Here is a 20,217-nt window from a genome sequence, read left to right as displayed (position 1 = left end):
CTCCCAAAGCCCGAGGAGGATTTTGGAGCTGAAAGCCGGCTCTGTTCCCGGGGTGCTCTCATTGGTGGGGGCTGTTTTGGGATGGGGCTGCCCTGGGCAGGGCTCAGCACCCCATAAATACCCAGCACTGCTCTGGCTCCCTGCTTGGCTCCGGAGGCTCGGGGAGGATCAGGGAGGATGTACAGCCAGTGAGTATTCCTGAGGCTCCTCTCTGTGGGAGCACATCCCATGTGGAGCACAAACCCTGGGGCTGGGGGGCAGCAGGGTTTGGAGGGGAGGAGAGGTGGGGAGGTCTCCATGTCTCCATCTCACATCCCACGCCAAGGTGTGGTTCTGGTCTGGGGAACAGGCTCACCTCCAGGTTCCAAAGGATTGACCAGAATTTGGAGTAGAATAATGGAATCCTGGAATGGTTTGGGTTGGAATTGACCTTAAAGCCCATGCAGTGCCACCCTGGCATGGACAGAGCCACCTTCCACTGTTCCAGGTGCTCCAAGCCCTGTCCAGCCTGGCCTTGGGCACTGCCAGGGATCCAAGGGCAGCCACAGCTGCTCTGGGCAGAGTTCACCAGCCAGTGCCTGGTGTGTTTTCATGGGCTTTGCAGCAGATAAAATTGGAACTCAACAAATAATTCTTTGCTTCAGAAAAGAAAAAAAAAGGCAAAAAAGAAAAAAAGAAGAAAAAAAAAGGCTTTTCCAGGAGCTGGGAGATACAAGCTGGATTTTGCTTTTCTGGTGATTTGGGTGTCCTGGTTTGTTGGGCTGCAGTATGGGCTGTCCCCTTGGTGTCCCTGCCCCTCCTCATGCTCAGGACAGTTCTCAGCAGCTGTTTGGAGCCTCAGAGCCTTTCCCCATGGAAAGGTGCTTCTCCTTCCTCCCTCAAGTTCTTTGCAAGCCATGGATCATTCAGTGCAGAAAGATCCATCCCTCCCTGGGGGGCTCCCAGCTGTGCCCCTGCTCTGGGCTCACCTGGCTGTGCCCTTCCAGGGTGGAGCATCCTGCTGGAGGCTACAAGAAGCTCTTTGAGACAGTGGAGGAGCTGTCCTCTCCAGTGACTGCCCACGTCACAGGTCGGTCTGGGGCCTCATCTCCTCCTGCTCTCCTTTGCTCAGGGGCTTCCAGGGCTTTGCAAGGCTGGATGTGGAGGAGCTCACAGGGCTGGTGATTTGGGGTAGAGAAAGGTCAGATTGGGTGGGGAGCTCTTTAGACAAGACTGAATGTCTTGGTCCACAGCAGGTGTGAAGAAATCAGAGCTTGCTGAGCTCATGTGTGTTTCAACACTAAGTTTAATTAGAAAATGAAGTTTTGATTTTCTTGCTGTCGTAATAAAAATTGCTTGGTCTGATTTGCCGTGCCCATCCCAACGCTGGGTCTCCCACAGGCAGGATTCCCACCTGGCTGAGAGGAAGCCTCCTGAGATGTGGTCCTGGCTTGTTTGAGGTGGGCTCAGAGCCCTTCTACCACCTCTTTGATGGCCAGGCATTGCTGCACAAGTTCGACTTCAAGGAGGGGCATGTCACCTACCACCGGAGGTATGTGCCAGTTTTCCAAGCAAAAGGAATAAATAAGGAAGCATTTGCTTGTCTGAAATGCTGGGAACAGGCTGTGCCTGTGGGAGATCCTGGTTATTTTGAGTCCATGTGGTTCTTGGAAGAGCTCTAGCAGTGATATCATTAAACCCAGCTCCAGATGCAATGTGAGGTTGTGGAGAGCTCCAGATGCAACGTGAGGTTGTGGAGAGCTCCAGATGCAATGATGTGAGGTTGTGCCAGAGCTCTCAGGAGGTTCATCAAAGGAATATTTGTATTAATTGCACAGCCTGGTGTCCCCTGTAACAGAATTTCCCCTCCTGGCCCCCCAGGTTTGTCCGGACTGACGCCTACGTGCGAGCCATGACAGAGAAGAGGATTGTGATAACGGAGTTTGGCACCTACGCCTACCCTGACCCCTGCAAGAACATCTTCTCCAGGTACCTCGGGTGGTGCACACACTGCTGGGATGTTCTATGGAGTTTCTGCCTCCCAGGAGCCCCTGACTGCCTGTTGGTTTTCTCTGCTCAGGTTTTTCTCCTACTTCAAAGGTGTGGAGGTGACGGATAATGCCCTGGTGAATGTCTACCCTGTGGGTGAGGATTACTATGCCTGTACTGAGACCAACTTCATCACCAGGATTAACCCAGACACCCTGGAGACCATCAAGCAGGTGGGTCTTTGTCCTGAGCAGATAGAGGTGTGGAGAAGGAAAACTAAAATGAAAATCATAGAGTCACAGAATGGGTTGGGTTGGCAGGGATCTTAGAGCCCACCCAGTGCCACCCCTGCCATGGCAGGGACACCTCCCACTGTCCCCAAGTGTCCAACCTGGCATTGGGCACTGCCAGGGATCCAGGGGCAGCCACAGCTGCTCTGGGCACCCTGTGCCAGGGCCTGCCCACCTTCACAGATATTCTTCCCAATATCCCATCTAACTCTGCCCTCCTGTCCCTCCATCACTTGTCCCCAGTCCCTCTCCAGCTCTCCTGGAGTCCCTTTAGGCACTGGAAGGGTCCCCCTGAACATTCTCCTCTCCAGGCTGAACACCCTCAGCTCTCCCATAGCAGAGGGGCTCCAGCCCCTGGAGCATCTTCAAATTAGGGTTGGAGTTTGCAAACTAGAGCTCAATTGCAGACTTTGAGAGGAACTTTCCACAGGCAGAGCAAGGATGTATTGAGTCACAACACCCTGCAGAGCTTGTGCCTTCCCACCTCACTCCTGACTCTGTCCCTGCTTCTCTCCAGGTGGATCTCTGTAAATATGTGTCTGTCAATGGGGCAACAGCTCATCCCCACATTGAGAATGATGGCACTGTTTACAACATTGGCAATTGCTTTGGGAAAAACTTTGCCCTAGCCTACAACATCATCCGGATTCCTCCTCTGCAGGCAGGTCAGTCAATGCCACCTCTGAGTCAGCTGGGAAACTTTTCCATTATGAATCATTTCTTTATCCTTTAAATGAACTTCGTTATCAAGTTAGGCTTTTTCTAAGCTCCTTTAATTTTTTTTTTAATGTTGTATTTAAGTCACTTCCAGGTGGCTTCTAAATGATGTATTTTGTGTTAAAGGCAGGAATTTTCTGGGTAGATGCTGTAGGTGCAGCCCAGGTGTGGGTGAGACCTCCATAACCTCTCACCTGTCCCATTCCAGACAAGGAAGACCCCATGAACAAGTCGGAGGTGGTGGTGCAGTTCCCCTGCAGTGACAGGTTTAAGCCCTCCTATGTCCACAGGTAAAATTCCATGGGGTCAGCAGGTCAGCTGGAACCAGGGACTAGTTTTCATATGTCATCAGCAATGAAAATCAGGTGATTGACCAAAATCAGGGTCATTTTGAGTGATGATCCATGTGCTTAAGATAAGCAGATCCATGGTTTTTGTCCAAACTGACCCCAGTGAGCCTGATGTGCTCCCCTGCCTTTCCCAACAGCTTTGGGCTGACCCCAAACTACATTGTGTTTGTGGAGACACCAGTGAAAATCAACCTCCTCAAGTTCCTCTCCTCCTGGAGCCTTTGGGGAGCCAACTACATGGACTGCTTCGAGTCCAACGAGACCATGGGGGTAAGCATGGGGTCATCCCAAACTGGGCTGGACCGGGCAGCCAGACCTGGCTCGGGAGGTCCCTTGGCTTCACCTTCATTTCCCTGGGCCTAAGCCCAGCTGCTGTGTGGTTTGCAGGTGTGGCTGCACGTGGCAGAGAAGAAGAAAGGCAGGCTCCTGAACCTCAAGTACCGCACCTCGGCCTTCAACCTCTTCCACCACATCAACACCTACGAGGACAACGGGTTCCTGATCGTGGACCTGTGCACCTGGAAGGGGTGAGGCCAAGGGTGCCTGGGCACCACAACTGCCCCTTGCACCACACACGCCCCTCCCTGCCCTGGCACATCCCTGCTGGGGCCTCTGGCACTTCCACCAACCCATTCAATATCTAACACGTGGTGACATGTAGACTATACAGCACTGAGCTCTCCAGAGGTGCAGGGAACCTGCTTGACACTCATTTTCCAGGAAAAAAAATATTTTTATCTCTTATTTACTTTTATCTTTAAGAAATGTTAGTGACTGGTGAAGGGTTGATGCTATTCTGGCTCCTGGGGCTGCAATGAGCAGGGTGTGTGTGAGGCTTGGAGGCTGCTCTTCATGTAAACACAGAAATGTGGCACTGAAATGATGAAGCTCAGCCCTGTGTTGGCTGCATACCCAGGACATCCTGAGCTGAGCTGATCCTGGCATAGAATCATAGAATTCCAGACTGCTTTGGGTTGGAAGGGACCATAAAACTCATCTTGTTCCACCCCCTAGCATGAGCAAGGTTGCTCCAAGCCCCTTCCTGTGCCTGTGCTGAACACCAGCAGTTGCTGGCTTTTCCTGACAGGGGCTGTGGTGCACACACAGCTCAGCTCTGCTGAGGATCTGGGCTGGGGCTTCTGTCACTCTGTTTTACCCCATCCCTGTCAGTGTCCAAGGCCAGGTTGGACAGGGCTTGGAGCACCCTGGGACAGTGGAAGGTGTTCCTGTCCATGGCAGGGCTTGGGAGAAGATAAACATTAAGGCCCCTCCCAACCCAAACCATTCTATGCTTCTATGCATTTTTGGCAAAAACCACCTACACTTCCCCCACACTTGCAAAGCCCAGCTGTGTTTGTCTCTGTGGTGCTGTTTGGTGCAGGTTTGAGTTTGTCTACAACTACCTGTACCTGGCCAACCTTCGGGCCAACTGGGACGAGGTGAAGCGGCAGGCGGAGAAGGCACCGCAGCCCGAGGCCCGCAGATACGTCCTGCCCCTGAGCATCGACAAGGTACTGGAGGCTGCTCCCCTCCTGCCAGGCCTCCTGCCCCACTTACTTCAAATTCAGCCTTTTCATTAAGAGGGCAAACTTTAAGTATGGGCTTTCAGAGAAAGTTTGTATTTTCTTTAGCTGATCAATGTTTTTCTAGTTTATTTATACGGCTGCCAAGAGAGGTTGTGGCTGCCCCATCCCTGGAAGTGTCCAAGGTTGGGCTGGATGGAGCTCTGAGTAACTGGTATTAGAAGGTGTCCCTGCCCATGGTGAGGAAAATGAGCTGAGCTTTAAGGTCCCTTCCAAGCCAAACTCTTTGATGATTCCACGTGTTACCAATCATTGCAGAGCCTGTGGGGCAGCAGTTAATACTGGATCTGCTCATAGCACAGAAGGGAGCAGCCATAGCCCAAGCATGTGTGGTTAAATCCTCCAGCCCTCGGTGTGAGGTCCCTGGAGCTGCCAGCCTGGCACAGACAGAGCTCTCTGGCTGGCAGCTGCTGGGTTCCTTTCCATGACCCTGCTCGTGGTGGCTGCTGGGTGGGCCAAGGGCTGCAGGGGACCGGTCAGCAGAGCCTCTCACGGAGCTCACTGGGCTGTGGATCAAGTGAGACGTGCAAGCCCACGTGGCAGAGCTTAATGAAACCTCTGAATGCCTCCAGCAGGGAGGGAAGCTGTGTTTAGGCTGAGGAACAGGACAGTTCTTGCAGCACTGCCAAGCACAGGGCAGCAGTCGCCTCCTGCCGCTCCTGAGGCTCTGCCACACGTCGCTGCCTTCCCTGTTCAGTGCTGTTTGCTACAGCTCTGTGCAAATAATCCAAACCTTTTCTCCAATCCCTTGGGTATTTATTTCTCTTTGTCACAGGCTGACACAGGGAAGAACCTGGTCACCCTGCCCTACACGACAGCCACAGCGACGCTGCGCAGTGATGAGACCATCTGGCTGGAGCCAGAGGTGATTTTCTCAGGGCCTCGTCACGGTACGATGGCAGCCCAGCTCCCCCAGGTCACAGCAGCCACGTGCTGCCTGCACCCCATGTCCCCCTAACCCTCAGCATTTATACACATTTCTTTTTCCTTGTAGCCTTTGAATTCCCCCAGATCAACTACAGGAAGTACGGAGGGAAGCCGTACACGTACACCTACGGACTGGGGCTGAACCACTTTGTCCCAGACAGGGTAACTATCAGCCAACAGGGGATGGCTTCACTTTGGGGACAAAAAGGAGCATTTCTGAGCTCTGTGGTTGTGTCCTGTCCCCACCTTTAGCTGTGCAAGCTGAACGTGAAAACCAAGGAGACCTGGGTGTGGCAGGAGCCGGATGCGTACCCATCGGAGCCGATCTTCGTTTCCCACCCGGATGCACTGGAGGAAGATGATGGTAATGCTAGGGGGTGGTGGCATTTGGATTGGGATTGGGACTGGGATTGGGATTGGGACTGGGATTGGGAAGGGCTGTGCCAGGCTGGCTGCAGGGCTGAGATGGGACAGGTGTGAACATTGGGGGGAAATTTCTGAGGAAATACAGGAAAACTAAAACTAAAGTAATAAAATGTTTGGGTTGGGAGGGACCTTAAAACTCATCCTGTTCCACCCCCTGCCCTGGGCATGGACACCATCCACTGTCCCAGGTTGCTCCAAGCCTTGAACCTGGCCTTGGACACTTGCAGGGCTGGGGCAGGACAGCTTCCCTGGGCAGCCTGCGCTGTGTCCCTGCCCCTGTCCCTCAGCATGGGTGACACTCCCGGGACTTCTGGTGCCCCAAGTGCCAGGGCTGCTCTCGCCTTGTCCAGCCGGGGTCAGACGCAGCCCACACCCACCTGGGCCAGACCCAGCGTGTTCTCACCTTGCAGGGGTGGTGCTGAGCATCGTGATCAGCCCGGGGGCGGGGCCCAAGCCCGCCTTCCTCCTCATCCTCAACGCCAAAGACATGAGCGAGGTGGCCAGGGCTGAGGTGGAGGTGAACATTCCCGTGACATTCCATGGGCTCTTCAAGAGAGCGTGAGCACAGACAGCAACACCTGGCCCGGGCTCCTTCCAGCTCCCAAAAGGTGCAGTCTCCGTTTACAGGTGACCCAAACTCCTTCCACAGCCCTTTGCATTTGTGGGGCTGCTTCACTCAGATCAAGCAGTTCAGTCTTGTCAATGATTCTTCAAAATGGTTAATCAGGTATTTTTTAAATGCACCCTTTGGTACATTTCCTGTTAAACCACAAGTTGGGGGTGGTGGAGAGGTTCTGTTTATGCAAAATTAAACTTTGTAGCTGCAGCAGAGTGAAAGAAACTGAAAGAGCAGAGAGTAACCTCAACACTTTTACATGTGGTAACATTGTGTACAACTGGCTGTGCTCTGTTACGTGGTTGAGAAATTTTAGCCTAAACAGAAGGATTCTGGATTTAAACATCATCCTGGTCATTGCTGTGGTATCCTCAGAGCAATCCCAGTGGAGTTTTCCACAGCTGCTTTGGGAATCCCAAGAGAGTGGCAGGCACTGTTTGTTCTTCACCCAGGCTGCAAACTGCACACCTTCCCTTGTGTTTGCTCCTTTCCCTTTCTTTTGTCCAAGTGTCCTTGATTTCTGGATTTCATGTTAAAACATGGACATGAAAAAATCAAGCAATTGTTACCCCTTGGGCTGACTTTGCTTCCTTAGAGTGCTACAGATGTTCAGCTTAATCCTTCCTTCTCCCAAAAGAAACTTTCAGCTGATGTTAAAAGAGGCTATTGTTGAGAATAAAAACTTCCTGCCAGCAGATTTAAAATCTGGGATTCTTGTTTGTCTTCAATTGTTCAACATTTTTATTAATGGTATCAAAGAATTAGAAAATCTTTATACTCAGAGTTCTGGTAGAGGGCTCTGGTTTGAGGGGGCTGCAGTTACATCCTGATGATGGGATGGGGACGAGGAGACACAGCCTGGTACTTCTTCTGTTCCATGATCTCCAAGCACTGGGCAATCACCTAATTAAAAGCAAAAAACAATATAAGCAATGAGCCTCAAAAAAAAAAAAAAAAAAAAAAAAAAAAAAAAAAAAAAACAACTAGTACAACTCATTACTTCTGTGCTTATTTATTTGTTCCTTCTGTTTGTGAAACACTGAACAAGGTAAAATTAACAGTTCAACTTTCTCTTATTTTCATGTGAGGATCATAAAGTGGGAATTTCAGGGCTACAGGACTAAAGAAACTTCTTGGTGCTCTCCATTATCAAAGTTCCCATAAACTCCATGAAAATATTTACCATCCACATAGCTCCAAAAATAGGCACCATATTTAGAAGGGTTGTGTTGTGATTTAACCCCAGCTGGAACCAGAACAGATTGAGATCTTCAAGTAAACAAACTTCAGAAGTGCAGAGAAGATTTTTATTGCTAATAAACAATCTAACAAGGAAAAATAAAAAGACAAAGGCAGCAGCTTTCAGAAAGAACCTAATGGAGGGAGGGATGTCTGCCAATTTCAAATCAATAAAAAGGCAGGGGAGCATCCCAAATGCACACAGCAAATTTAAAGCAGGAAGAGAAAATTGCAAAAAGCAACATCCCAGGATAAAATAATGTTTTGGAAAGAAAAGGAATTCTGAGGAGCCTGAACTCCAAAGAGTGAAGGTATGGGTAATTATATGGAAAAAAGGGATTCAGATGCAGATTCAAATTATGGTCAAGTCAAAGGAGAGGCTCAGTGAGGAAATGCTGTGGTCAAGTAACCAGAACTCAAGATTTTTGATAAACTAATGAGGAAGAGACAGGATGAGAATTACTGAGAGAAATTCTATGGAGTGAGAAGTGGGAGCTCCAGGTCTGGATTCAGCACATTGTCAACCCTGAGTGAGTCATGTTCATCCACTGTGAGACTGGAGAACAAAAGGGCCTAAAAGGAAAACTCACCTTCCTGGTGTCTTGAGGTAGGATGATCCCATCATCCCAGAGCCTGGCAGAGGAGTAAAAGGCACTGCTTTCTTCCTCTAGCCTGGAGAGGGCAGAGAATTGAACAGGCTTAAAAGCACAATAAAAACAGCAGAGCAGTGAAAAGGAATTACAGATGAAACAGGCAAATCCATCTATCTGAAAAGAATGGGCAGCAGTGCTGTTGAAATTAGTCAGAAAGCAGCAAATAACAGAGCTGACCCTTCTGCAGTAATGGGAAGGCATTAACAGAAAGACATTGAACAACGTGGAAATTTAAAATATTTTTGCAGTAGATCCATGTTTGTTTCATTAGTCAGGATGTGTTGCTCTATAAGATGAACCAAAGTAGGTAATTGAACAATGAAATCCCTGTCAGGTTTGTATTGAATGTCCTTACTTTGCCTTCAGCTGTTTTAGCTCCAGTTCCTCTCCTGTCCAGCCCCCAGCTGGTGGAACTGTGGGGAAATTCTGAGAATCCACAAGACCAACTCTTGCATTGGGCCACAGGAACAGAAAGTTTGGACTGAACGATCGCCCACACTGCAAGGAAAAACCAAAGAAACAGAACAAACCCACTGAGATGAATCATAAAGAGGTGTCTGTGGGAAGAAACAACCAAGGGCAAGGCAGGATGGAGCACAGGTGGATTTGTATGAGGACAGTCACCCTGTGCTAGGAACCACCACCTCCCCACTGCCTTCAATATTTCTATTTTAATATTTCATTTTCAATTCCAAGCACTTCCATGTTCGATTCTTCCATGTTTGCTTCTCAGCACTCACATGCATTGTTGCATTTCTTACTTAAATATGAGCTCAGAGCTCAGTTCCCCAGCTGTGTTTCAGAAATGCAGTGACACTTGAGCAGTGTGACAGGTGTGTCCCCGAGCCCTGGGCTGGTGCCACCCCATACCATGACGTAGCTGTCACTCCCAAAACAGCCTCCAATGACAATGGTTATTTTGGGAACAGCAGCACAGGCAACTGCAGCCATCATGGAGGCCTGGGCCTTCAGCCTGTTGGAATGGGCCTCTGCCTGGAATAAAAACAGACATTTTAGATCCTTTAAGACTTTATTCTAGATTCTCTCCACTCACAACAAACTTGTACTTCCAAATCATTTATTTATTTATTTACAATTCTGCAGAAACAGATCTGGGATTTGATGGAGGTTTTACTTTCCTTAGCCCAGGACAAATCCTACTGGGCTTTAATGCCTTCACTTTCAAAAGAGAAATAGCCAATTTTCTGGAGTGCAGAGTTAGCAGAGGAATCAATAAGCTGTATTTCAATGTCAAAAAGCACTGCAAATCCCAATTTTCCAGCCTGCCTTACTAACTGAACAGTATCATTTTATTTCAGCATCCAGGCCTGCTTAAAATTCAAGTGAGAAACTTCTTAAATCTTTCCCCATTAGCAAAGTTATTACAAAGCTTCATCAAGAGTGGTGAAAAAAAATCACTTTTCCTAACAGTTAATAATTCTGAAAATGTAACTTTAGGCCCAACAAGAACTAAGAATTGTTTGAAATGCATTGAAGCAAACATGCCATACCTGTGAGATGCTTGCAGGCCCTGCTGGCTGTGGAGCAGTGTTTTGGAGGAAGAGGATGGGAATTCCCCTCTGGCCACAGAGCTGGACAAAGTGGCTGCCCTTGAGAGCAGCATCGTGAGCCAGCTCCCCATTGCTGGCCACTATCCCCACCAAGTGCCTACAGAACAAACATGGACAGTTGGACTCCATGATCTGAGAGGTCCTTTCCAACCTCAGCTATTCCATCAATCTCTCTTTTGAGCCCTAGGAATGACTGGAGTGGTGTGGAACCTGCTGAGGCCACAAAAGCTGTTGAGAAATGCATGTGCACCCATTTGGATGGGGAATGTCCCCAGCCATACCCTTCCACATGGCCAAATCCTGTCACTAATGTTGTCCCATAAGTAGCCTTGAATTCCTGGAATCTGCTTCCATCCACCAGCCGGCTCAGGATCTGCAAAGAAATACACAGACTTGACTTTCCTAGAGAATTGGAGGTGAAAACAGGAGAGTTCTGCTAAAAATGCTCTGTTCAAACAGTAACAGACCTGAGTTATGCAAGATGAGCACAGAGGGTCTTTGGGTGACTTGCTAAATGCTCAATATGCACAAACCATCCAATTTGTGTTTTGTTTAATTACCAACTGTGTACTTTAAGACAAAGGCCAACTCCAAAATTATTTTAGTTTTACAAAGCCCAGCTGTTCCTGTGCATAAAAATGTAAAAAAGCAAAAACCAAACCCCAGTGTGTGCAGTTTCAGATTTTGTGCATAAGAAATGTTTGGTTGATATTGCTCATGCTTTTCTCTAACACAGTTAAAAGCTGCCTTCAAAGCTTTCTGCAGTCAATTCCCTCAAGTGCAGGGATTTACCACTGGAAAAGATACTGCATTCACATCCTTGGAGACAAAGTCTCATGTAGAACACAATGGAAACAGCGTGGGCAGCTCTGCATGTCTCTGCTTAAGCTTTAGCTCCGTCCCACCCTCAAACAAGTGTGATTTGAGCTGTGTTGTTTTTTCAGTCAATAATTTCACCATTTCTTTTACATGATTTGAATGCTTGGGGGGAAGAAACAAAAAGGCAGGGGAAGGGAAACACAGACATGAAAGGGGTTGTTCTCAAGGCAGCCAATACAATGCAAGACATAAAGCAAGCATCCCAAGAGTGCATGGAATCAGCTGGGCAACACTGGCACAATCTGGGATTATTTTATCTCCAACAGGATTTCAGGTATTTAAATGTTTTTATCATAAACATTTAAATATTTTTATAATAAATAAAAATTATTTCTTATAAATATTTTAATAATAAATTTAAATATTTCCTATAATCCCACAGAACTGTTGCCATCCTGCTTTATTTCAGGCTTAAGACAGGCTGGCAACAGATGAAGTAATAATTCAGAATAACACCTGGAGCTGTGGGACAGAGCAGAGTGAAGGATGCAGGAATGAAATCCCTGTTCCCTTACCAGTTTGACAGGAAGAGTGTAGCTGTAAGCCAGTGGTGCCAGGCCCAGGAGCTCCTCAGGGCTGTACAAGGGACTGTCACACTCCCTGTCCTGCTCTGGCACTGGCTCACAGTTTAAGGTAGAGACAATATTACGAATGCACTCATAGGCCTCCTTTTCTGAGGGTGCAAAATGGTCACAGCAGCCACTGACCCTAGGAGAGAGAGACATTAATTAGCATTGAATTAATGAGTTCTGTATCCTGAGAGAAAACCCAAACTCTAGGAAAAAAAGCTGAGGCTCTCCAAATGCCCTGTGGAAATGCTGTGTGGTTTGTTTCTGTATGAATGAGCTGAAAGCAGTCAGTGGAAGTTCTGGGCAGTCCAAAACCAAATTAAATTCACAGTAAGGAGTTGTTCTTCCCCATGACTTTTGTGTTTATCTGGATTAAAGAAAGACCTTGGGATTTATTTTTGGCGATGCTGTTGTTGCAGACAATATCAAAAAGGGAAAAGAGGAAAGCAAACTTCAGGAATTATTTCAAACTAAGTGGTTGCAGCCAAGATATAAGGACAGGAATGTATTCCATGTAGCATAACTGGGTTAAAGATGTGTATTCTGGAAAACACTTGGAAAAGAGGAGATAGCATCCATCTTCTGTAGCTGCTCCCTGTGAGGCACAGAGGAAATTACTTGCCTGAAGTTGTTCAAGAAGTATGTGGAACAACAGAGATCCAAATCCAACCTGTCCAGTCCCTGCCTCACCCCATCAATAACCTCATTTTACTTCCATTTGGCTGATTTAACCCAAACCCCTGAACCTGAGAAGGCAAGCCAGTGTCAGCACAGGTTCCACTCTTAGCCCTGCTCTGAAATGCCAATGCCACATTCCTTTCAGGGTGAGCGTGCTGCATTCCCTGCTTTTGAGGAATCTCCACCTACTGTGAGTGGAGCCTGGCTCCTCCAAGCTCCTCAGGAGAGACATCTTCTCCCGTGGCAGCCTTCACCAGGGGCGGCCCAGCAAGGAACAGCATCCCAATTTTATCAGTGATCACGGATTCCTCGGCCATGGTGGGCACGTAGGCACCTCCAGCCACACAGGAGCCACACACCACGGCCACCTGAGGGGACACAGACACAGCACTGCTGGACAGGGGACAGGAAAGGCAAAGGCAAGCCCAAAGTTATTTCAGGAATGCAGAAAGTGCTAAATCACAGCACTTGGGGAGCAAACCAGAAATTTTACTACCCATTTACACCTTTCCTACACCCCCTTGCACTCCCCATGCCACTGTACCTGAGGGATTCCCATGGCAGACATGATTGCCTCGTTGTAGAAAACCCTGCCACCGTGCATCTTGTCAGGAAACAGCTCTGACTGAGGGGCAGGGAAAAGAAAAAGGGATTTTTAATGGTAACTACGAAACTTGATGCTTCCTCTTTACTCCATTCATTCCCAAACACACCAAACAGACACTGGGAAGGTCTCCATTAATAATCACTCCTGATTAGTATTTCATATATTTCATATACAGCATTCATTATGGTATTTATTCCTTTATATGTTGTCAAATACCCCAAAAATACCTATTTGCTTTGAAAGCACAGGTTAAGTTTTGTGATTTTTTCTGAAATCAATATATTCTACACAAACTGTAAATGTGGAGAAGGGAAGGGTGGTAGCTCTATTTCACCTGTGAAATCCCTTCAGCAGTTTCCTTTTTTGCTTAGTTTTGGATACAATTCCAGGTAAACTTCCAGGTAACTTTTAAAATTGAATAACTTGAATTAACTTTAAAATTTCAGGTAACTTCTCCTGTGTGCTTGCCCTCAGCTAGAGAGAGAACAACTAGAGTCTCTATGACAGGATGATCTCTGCATTTCATAAAAGAACCTGTTCAAATTCTTATTTTGCAGTCAGAATTGCAAAAACTCCACTTTTAAAGGCCACAGAGCTTAGTGCACCCCTGGTACAAACAGGACAATAAAATACAGAACACTTTAGGGACTCTGGAGTGAAAATAGACCCCTCCCACTCTGTCCTCATTTATCAGACACAAAAGCAGCTCAGCACACTCACTGGAGTTTCTAACCTCTGGTCAGGTGGTGAAATAAATACTGCTATTTTCTGCTCTGCAGAGTGCCAGCAGTACCTGCAGGGGTAGGAAGGCTCCCCCACTGTCCACCAGGTGCACAGACAGCAGCCTGTTCTCCATGGCAATTTCCTGGGCTCTCAGTTGCTTTTTCACTCCAATTGGGTAAAGGGTTCCTCCTTTCACAGTGGCATCACCAGCAATGAAGACACACCAGATCCCACAGATTCTGCCAATTCCTGCAAGCAGTACCACAGATATTTATCAGGACTCTCTAAAGCAATAGGTAAAGCAAGGGGGGCAAACCTTTTAACTTTTTCAGGCGTTTTTCTCAGTAATGCTACATCAAGAAGCTCCAAATTAATATGAAAATACCACACAGGGAAGAAATCTACACTCTTCTCTGGGATGACAGTATTTAAAAATAATCCAAATGACAGAAAAACCTCAAATAAATTTACTTACTTCTGGTGACAATGTAACAGAAAGAAATACACTGTAACTATCCCTTGAGATAAAAGGGAAGGCAAATAAAAATTACCCCTATAAAACTGAAAAGTATAACAATGTGTGATGAAAAAAAGGGTTTTCACGCTGTTCTTCTAGTTACTTTTTGAACTGGAACCACTCTTCAAAATGCAATTTCACTGATATTGAATGAAATTGAATTTCAATGAAATTTCATATTGAAGAGCTGTTTCAGTTTAAAGAGACAATGTCTGCATAGAAAATGCAATTGTCTGTGATTTGAAAAACACCTCAAAATGTATGTTACAGCTCCTGTCTCTCACATAACTTTGTCCTCTCTCCTTTAAGAGGAGCTGATTTGACACATCACCCTACATCTTTTGAGACAAAAGTTAGTAAATGGTAAGTGGAATTACTAAATCTAGAAGAAACTAGAAACCGTTCTTTCAAAAGTTTCTCCCATTATTGTAAAACAGCAGTGGCTGAACTGTTCCCTGTTGGGAATAAGACCTGGACAAAACCAGTATTCACTTTTCCTAGGAAAGCACTTCAGGTACTAAAATACCCCACAATCTTCATTCCATGCATCCTTTTCCCCCCCGTTTCCCTCTCGCAGAGCCCCAACCCCCGTTACCCGTGAGGCAGCCGGCAGCAGGGACATTCCCGTAGGGCATGTGCAGCCCTGCCAGCGGGGACAGCTCCAGGAAATCTGCGTGGTCCAGCAGCAGCCTGAGGCGCTCCCGCACGAACAGCTTCTGGTTGCGCTGCGTGTGCCGCAGGAGGGCGTTTTCTCCGCCTCCTTCCTTCACCCTCTCCAGCAGCTCCGAGTACCTGATGGAAAAAAACCCAAAGTTCCGCTCGATGGGAACAAAGCTGCGGTCACACTCTGGAGGGGACGGGTGGCTTCCAGAGGGACACGGGCAGGGGGAGAGCTGGGGCTGGAGGAGCCTCAGGAGTTCAACACGGCCCAGTGTAGGTCCTGCCCTGGGCCGAGAAAATCCCAAGGACAAACACAAGGGCTGTGGGAGAAGGGATGGACAGGAGACTGGGAGGATTTGGGCTGTTGGTGGATGAGAAGCTCATCCTGCCCTGTCCAGAGGAGATCCCGGGGCTGCTGCAGGGCTGGAGCCCCTCTGGAGCCAGGCTGGGACACCTGGGGGTGCTCCCCTGGAGAGGAGAAGGATTCAGGGAGAGCTCAGAGCCCCTGGCAGGGCCTGGAGGGGCTCCAGGAGAGCTGGAGAGGGACTGGGGACAGGGGATGGAGGGACAGGACACAGGGAATGGCTCCCAGTGCCAGAGGGCAGGGATGGATGGGACATTGGGAATTGGGAATTGTTCCCTGGCACAGGGTGCCCAGAGCAGCTGTGGCTGCCCCTGGATCCCTGGCAGTGCCCAAGGCCAGGCTGGACAGGGCTGGGAGCACCTGGGACAGTGGGAGGTGTCCCTGCCATGGCAGGGGTGGCAGTGAGTGGGCTTTGAGGGCCCTCCTGACCCAAACCATTTTCCTTAGAAGTTACCCTTTAGCAGATTGAGCCTAAACATATTGTACAGTTTTCACACAAATGGCATGAAAATTAAGATAAATTCCCATTTTCAGATTATTGTTTTTCCACGGTGTAATTAAAAGCAAAGGTCTATTATTTAAAGCAAACATTTCACTTTTTTTATCCAAAAAACTGTTTAATAAAGCTAATAATATAATATATAATAATAATGAGGCTATCATAATGAGCCTGTCCTAATTCAGCATGAACCTCCATGTTCCACCTGCTCTTGGCAATAATACAGGCAAAAGCTTCCTCCGTCAGGTCCTGCAACAAGTTTATCTGGCAAAAATCAGTAACTGGGAATAAAACACTAAATCTGGAAGATATACTAAAAGCAGGGAACATTGCAGTGTCACAGGGAGGAAGTGATTACCCAATGGTATTGCCAGGGCAGCACCATGTATAGGTAAAAAACTGAATAAACTATAAACAAACGTGGTATCTCGACTTCGGTCTTAAATAAACCAAGCTCTTCCTTTATTTCAAACACATTTTTCCCCCAGGTGCATCACCTTTAACTGTAAATGTTGTTTGACACAAAGACTCACACAGCACTTTGGGTGTGACTCTGTGATCTGAGTGTGGCTCCCTGCACACGCTGGAGGCTGGAAAAACTTCGGAGGAAAAGGATTTTACCCATGTCCTCAATGCCACCACAGGAGGGCACAGTGTGTTTTCCAAAGCTTTGCTTCCAGCTCGTGGATCACTCCCCTGAACAAAGGCCTTTGCAATTTTGCCATCTAATCTTTCGGGACAAACACAAAAACCACATTTTGTCGTTTTATCTGTAAATGATGATGGACAGCAGCACCCATCCCCTACTCTGTCAGGAGTGTGTGAGTCACCATTTACGTCTTTGCATTCAAAACGCAACACGAAACAAATGTTACGTAAGTCTGGACAAAGTATTTCTTGGCAATGTATGCAAAACAACACATGGCACTGTTTTGAATAGTTTGCACCTTGGGCATTTCAGTCAACATTTCATGGACTGGTTTGTGTTGGAAAGGACCTCAAAGCCATCCAGGAACACCAGGCTGCTCCAAGCCCCATCCAACCTGGCCTTGGACACTTCCAGGGATTACGCAGCTACACTGCTCCATGGAGGCAATATCGTCCCATGTTAAAAGTCCCTAAAGTGCCCGTAAGTGACTCTTACACCATGTCACAAATAGCAACGCTCTAAAAACCCTACAAAACCGCTTTATTACCTTTTAATCACAGCCTCGCTGTTCCTTAAATTCTCTTGGAACACATGTTGGTACACGGCAGGGACACGTCCGTCTAGCACTGGGAATGTTTTGGGATGGCGCCTGGATTTGGGTTTATTACTTAAAAACCGGCAGGGAGGCAGGTGCTGTGTCCTTCCCCAGCCCTGCCTCGGCAGCAGCAGCTCCCGATATTCCCTCTGGAGCAGGCAGAAAGGGGGTTTCGCCCGATATTCCCTCTGGAGCAGGCGGGTCAGAGGCTGCAGTGGCACGGAGGGCCCGGGGCGCCGCCGGCCCAGGGCGCATAGCGGGCCCGGGGTCCACATCGCCCCGAGAGCTGAGGGACAACGAGGGACAGGAATTAAAAAGCAGGTTCCCTCGGCTGGGCGGCAGCGCGGCCCCTTCGCCTCGGGCGCGGGTCATGAGGGGACGCCCCGACTCCATTCTGCCGTGAGGGGACACTCCCGGTGCCTGCCCTGCCCCGGGGACCGTGAGGGGACACCCCAGTTCCCGCAGGGGACATGAGGGGACGCCCTGACTCCAGCCCTGCATCGGCGGTGGAGAGGCGACACTCCCGACGCCCGCAGGAATCGTGAGGGGACACCCCTGGTTCCTGCTTTGATACGGGGGTCGTGAGGAGCCACTTTGACTCCAGTCGGTCGTGAGGGGACACCCACTGTTCCCGCGGGGGCCGTGAGGTGACACCCCGGTTCCCGTGGGGGCCGTGAGGGGACACCCCGGTTCCCGTGGGGGCCGTGAGGGGACACCCCGGTTCCCGTGGGGGCCGTGAGGGGACACGCCGGTTCCTGCGGGAGCCATGAGGGGACACCCTTGTTCCCGCGGGGGCCGTGAGGGGACACCCCGGTTCCTGTGGGGGCCGTGAGGGGACACCCTGGTTCCCGCGGGGGCTGTGAGGGGACACCCCGGTACCTGCGGGGGCTGTGAGGGGACACCCCCGGTCCCTGCCATGCCACGGCCGCCGCGAGGGGACAGCCCCGCTCCGGGCCGGGCCGTGCGTGCCCAGCCGGGCCCGCGGAGCGCGGCGGGGCCGGGACCGAGGGCGCCCGGGCCGGGTAGGGAGCGCGGGCCCGCGGCCTCTCGGCCGGAGCTCCCCGGCCCCCGCGGGCCCCACTCCCCGCCCGCCCCGCGCCCGCCGCGGCCCGGCCGACCCTGCCACCACCGCCCCTTCCTTACCCCGTCCGGTCCCCGCCCGCCTGTCGGGGCGGCTCCGCAGGGCGGCCCGCCCCCGGTGTCCCGTGCCCTCGGTGTCCTCTGTCCCTGGTGTCCTGTGCCCTGAGTGTCCTGTGCCATGTGCATCCTTTGTCCCTGCCGTCCCATTCCCCAGGTGTCCTGTGCCCTGGGTGTCCTTTTCCTTGTGTACCTTGTGCCCCAGGTGTCCTCTCTGAAATTCAGTTTATCATTAGAATATTGAAACGAATTTGATTTTTCTCCTTCCACACCTCATCCCATCTCTGGGCTGCTTTGGTTTGCTATTGTCAACCATGGCACAACCTTCTAGAAATTACTGTGAGTTGCCTTTCAGTGCCTTCATTAAAATGCATCCCTGCCAGGGAGCTCTTTATCTGTATTATACATATTAATAAGGATGGGTAGCAATAATTAAAGGATGACTAATATGTTCGTGAGTGAAAGTATCCAGCATGGGCTGGAATTCGTAGGTAAATACGTTATATATGTTATTAAAAATCTTGAGGGTAATAATTAAAATCTCCTGAGATATAATAATTTAAAATAATATTTGCTGTCCTTTTACAGTTATAGCAGACAGGACACTTTTCAGTGCTGTGCTCCCTTGTAGCAAGAAGCTCAGTTCAGGTGGAGCTGTGGGAGGAGGTGCTGCTGCCCTGGGTGGCTTCAGCTGTCCCAGGGGATGTACCTGAGTCCCTGTGGCTGTCCCAAACCCTGTGACAGGGAGAAGGTGTGTGCTGGACCAGGGAGAGCCCCAGGAACAGCGGGCAGAGATGCTCTGCCAGATCAAAGGTAGCACCTAAGGGCAGCACAGACACTGCAGAGTCACCACTGCCAGGGCCTGCCCACCCTGCCAGGAGCAATTCCCAATTCCCAATGTCCCATCCATCCCTGCCCTCTGGCACTGGGAGCCATTCCCTGGGTCCTGTCCCTCCATCCCCTGTCCCCAGTCCCTCTGCAGCTCTCCTGGAGCCCCTCCAGGCCCTGCCAGGGGCTCTGAGCTCTCCCTGGATCCTTCTCCTCTCCAGGTGAGCACCCCCAGGTGTCCCAGCCTGGCTCCAGAGGGGCTCCAGCCCTGCAGCTGCCCCGGGGCCTCCTCTGGTCTGAACAATGACATTTTACAAAGCCACTGCTGCAGATGTGTTATGGGGACTGGTACAGCCACAAGAGGTTCCTGATGGAGCCCATGCATGAATCCAGCAGCTGCTGCAGCATTCAGGCTGCTCTGGGGCATTTCTGGGGATGGCTGTTGCTCACTTCAGTTCTTCCCTCCCTCCCTGGTGTAGCCAGAGCTCTTTTCTCCCAACACTTTGAGAAACTTGTGAAGAGCTGAAGAGGAGACAGAGTCCCTGTGCAGCTTTACAGAGATCTTTTGCATTTCCTGTGGGATATCATGTGAATTTTTGTGCTCTCCATGGTGCAGGTGATAATGGGGAAGGAAGGAGTGGTGACAGAAATCCATGTAAAGCAGAATACATTTGAAGAAGTCTGGATTTCAGAGAGTTAGTGGTGGTGCTCAGCTTTCTGGAGGAGGAATTGCAGATGCAAACACTTGGATATGTGTTTGAAGTGAGATTTGGGCTCCCTGGTGTTTCTGGGCTCCTTTTAAGCTTGACCCACATCTTATTTCCCTGGATTCATAAGATTTTCGAGTTCTCTGTTCTGTGAATGTATCAGTGACTCTTGTCCAATTATATTTTCATGCTTATTTCATTTTCCATAATTGTTAGGCTTCCATAGGAGACATTATCTCTGAATCACTGGTGTTGCATAGCAATTTCATTGTATGTGATTTTAATGTGCAGATTTTCTATAAATACCATTTGCTGTTAGTTTCTTGGCTTATATTGTGGTGGCTTTGGCAGTGCTGCTTTAACAGTTGGGCTTGATGACCTCAAAGCTCTTTTCCAGCCTAAATGATTCACTGATTCTTTATTATTTTATAGGTTTTCCAGCAGATAGAATCAGTGGTCACAGGC

General features: G+C 49.2%; 2 protein-coding genes across 3 annotated transcripts; one reads left to right on the top strand and one right to left on the bottom strand.

Moving 5' to 3' along the window:
* Nucleotides 1-120: 120 nt before the first annotated feature.
* On the top strand, nucleotides 121-7,581 carry RPE65 (retinoid isomerohydrolase RPE65). Its single transcript, XM_071436972.1, has 14 exons — nucleotides 121-188; nucleotides 987-1,069; nucleotides 1,381-1,531; nucleotides 1,861-1,968; nucleotides 2,060-2,201; nucleotides 2,776-2,923; nucleotides 3,184-3,265; nucleotides 3,463-3,595; nucleotides 3,713-3,852; nucleotides 4,707-4,836; nucleotides 5,684-5,798; nucleotides 5,903-5,997; nucleotides 6,088-6,199; nucleotides 6,672-7,581. The coding sequence occupies exons 1-14, from the start codon at nucleotides 178-180 to the stop codon at nucleotides 6,821-6,823; spliced, it is 1,602 nt and encodes a 533-aa protein (XP_071293073.1). The 5' UTR covers nucleotides 121-177; the 3' UTR covers nucleotides 6,824-7,581.
* Nucleotides 7,582-7,659: 78 nt separating this feature from the next.
* On the bottom strand, nucleotides 7,660-18,544 carry LOC139594604 (biotin-dependent 3-methylcrotonyl-coenzyme A carboxylase beta1 subunit-like). Of its 2 annotated transcripts, none has more exons than XM_071436970.1 (13): nucleotides 18,224-18,544; nucleotides 17,033-17,366; nucleotides 14,909-15,105; nucleotides 13,867-14,045; nucleotides 13,011-13,091; nucleotides 12,656-12,834; nucleotides 11,735-11,927; nucleotides 10,622-10,713; nucleotides 10,281-10,437; nucleotides 9,640-9,762; nucleotides 9,125-9,267; nucleotides 8,707-8,788; nucleotides 7,660-7,780 (listed from the first exon to the last, which is right to left on the bottom strand). In XM_071436970.1, exons 2-13 carry the CDS (start codon nucleotides 17,353-17,355, stop codon nucleotides 7,697-7,699), a joined length of 1,833 nt encoding a protein of 610 aa, XP_071293071.1. In that variant the 5' UTR covers nucleotides 17,356-17,366; nucleotides 18,224-18,544; the 3' UTR covers nucleotides 7,660-7,696. The 2 variants fall into 2 exon arrangements, with proteins under 2 accessions (XP_071293071.1, XP_071293072.1); XM_071436971.1 differs by having other exon boundaries at nucleotides 18,411-18,534.
* Between the last annotated feature and the right edge of the window lie 1,673 nt (nucleotides 18,545-20,217).

This window comes from Agelaius tricolor, unplaced genomic scaffold, assembly GCF_023055355.1.
Source record: "Agelaius tricolor isolate 1412-34295 unplaced genomic scaffold, bAgeTri1.0.p SCAF_11, whole genome shotgun sequence".
Classification (NCBI taxonomy): domain Eukaryota; kingdom Metazoa; phylum Chordata; class Aves; order Passeriformes; family Icteridae; genus Agelaius; species Agelaius tricolor.
This window is presented reverse-complemented; position numbering and strand designations above follow the sequence as displayed.

Coding starts and splice junctions, on each gene's coding strand:
- LOC139594604 (XM_071436970.1), bottom strand. CDS start 17,355: ATGTGGACCCCGGGCCCGCTATGCGCCCTGGGCCGGCGGCGCCCCGGG. Junction 11,928..12,655: donor GGAGCCAGGCTCCACTCACA/GTAGGTGGAGAT, acceptor TCTCTCTCCTAG/GGTCAGTGGCTGCTGTGACC. Junction 10,714..11,734: donor ACACTCTTCCTGTCAAACTG/GTAAGGGAACAG, acceptor ATTTCTTTGCAG/ATCCTGAGCCGGCTGGTGGA.
- RPE65 (XM_071436972.1), top strand. Junction 2,924..3,183: donor GATTCCTCCTCTGCAGGCAG/GTCAGTCAATGC, acceptor GTCCCATTCCAG/ACAAGGAAGACCCCATGAAC. Junction 3,853..4,706: donor GACCTGTGCACCTGGAAGGG/GTGAGGCCAAGG, acceptor TGTTTGGTGCAG/GTTTGAGTTTGTCTACAACT.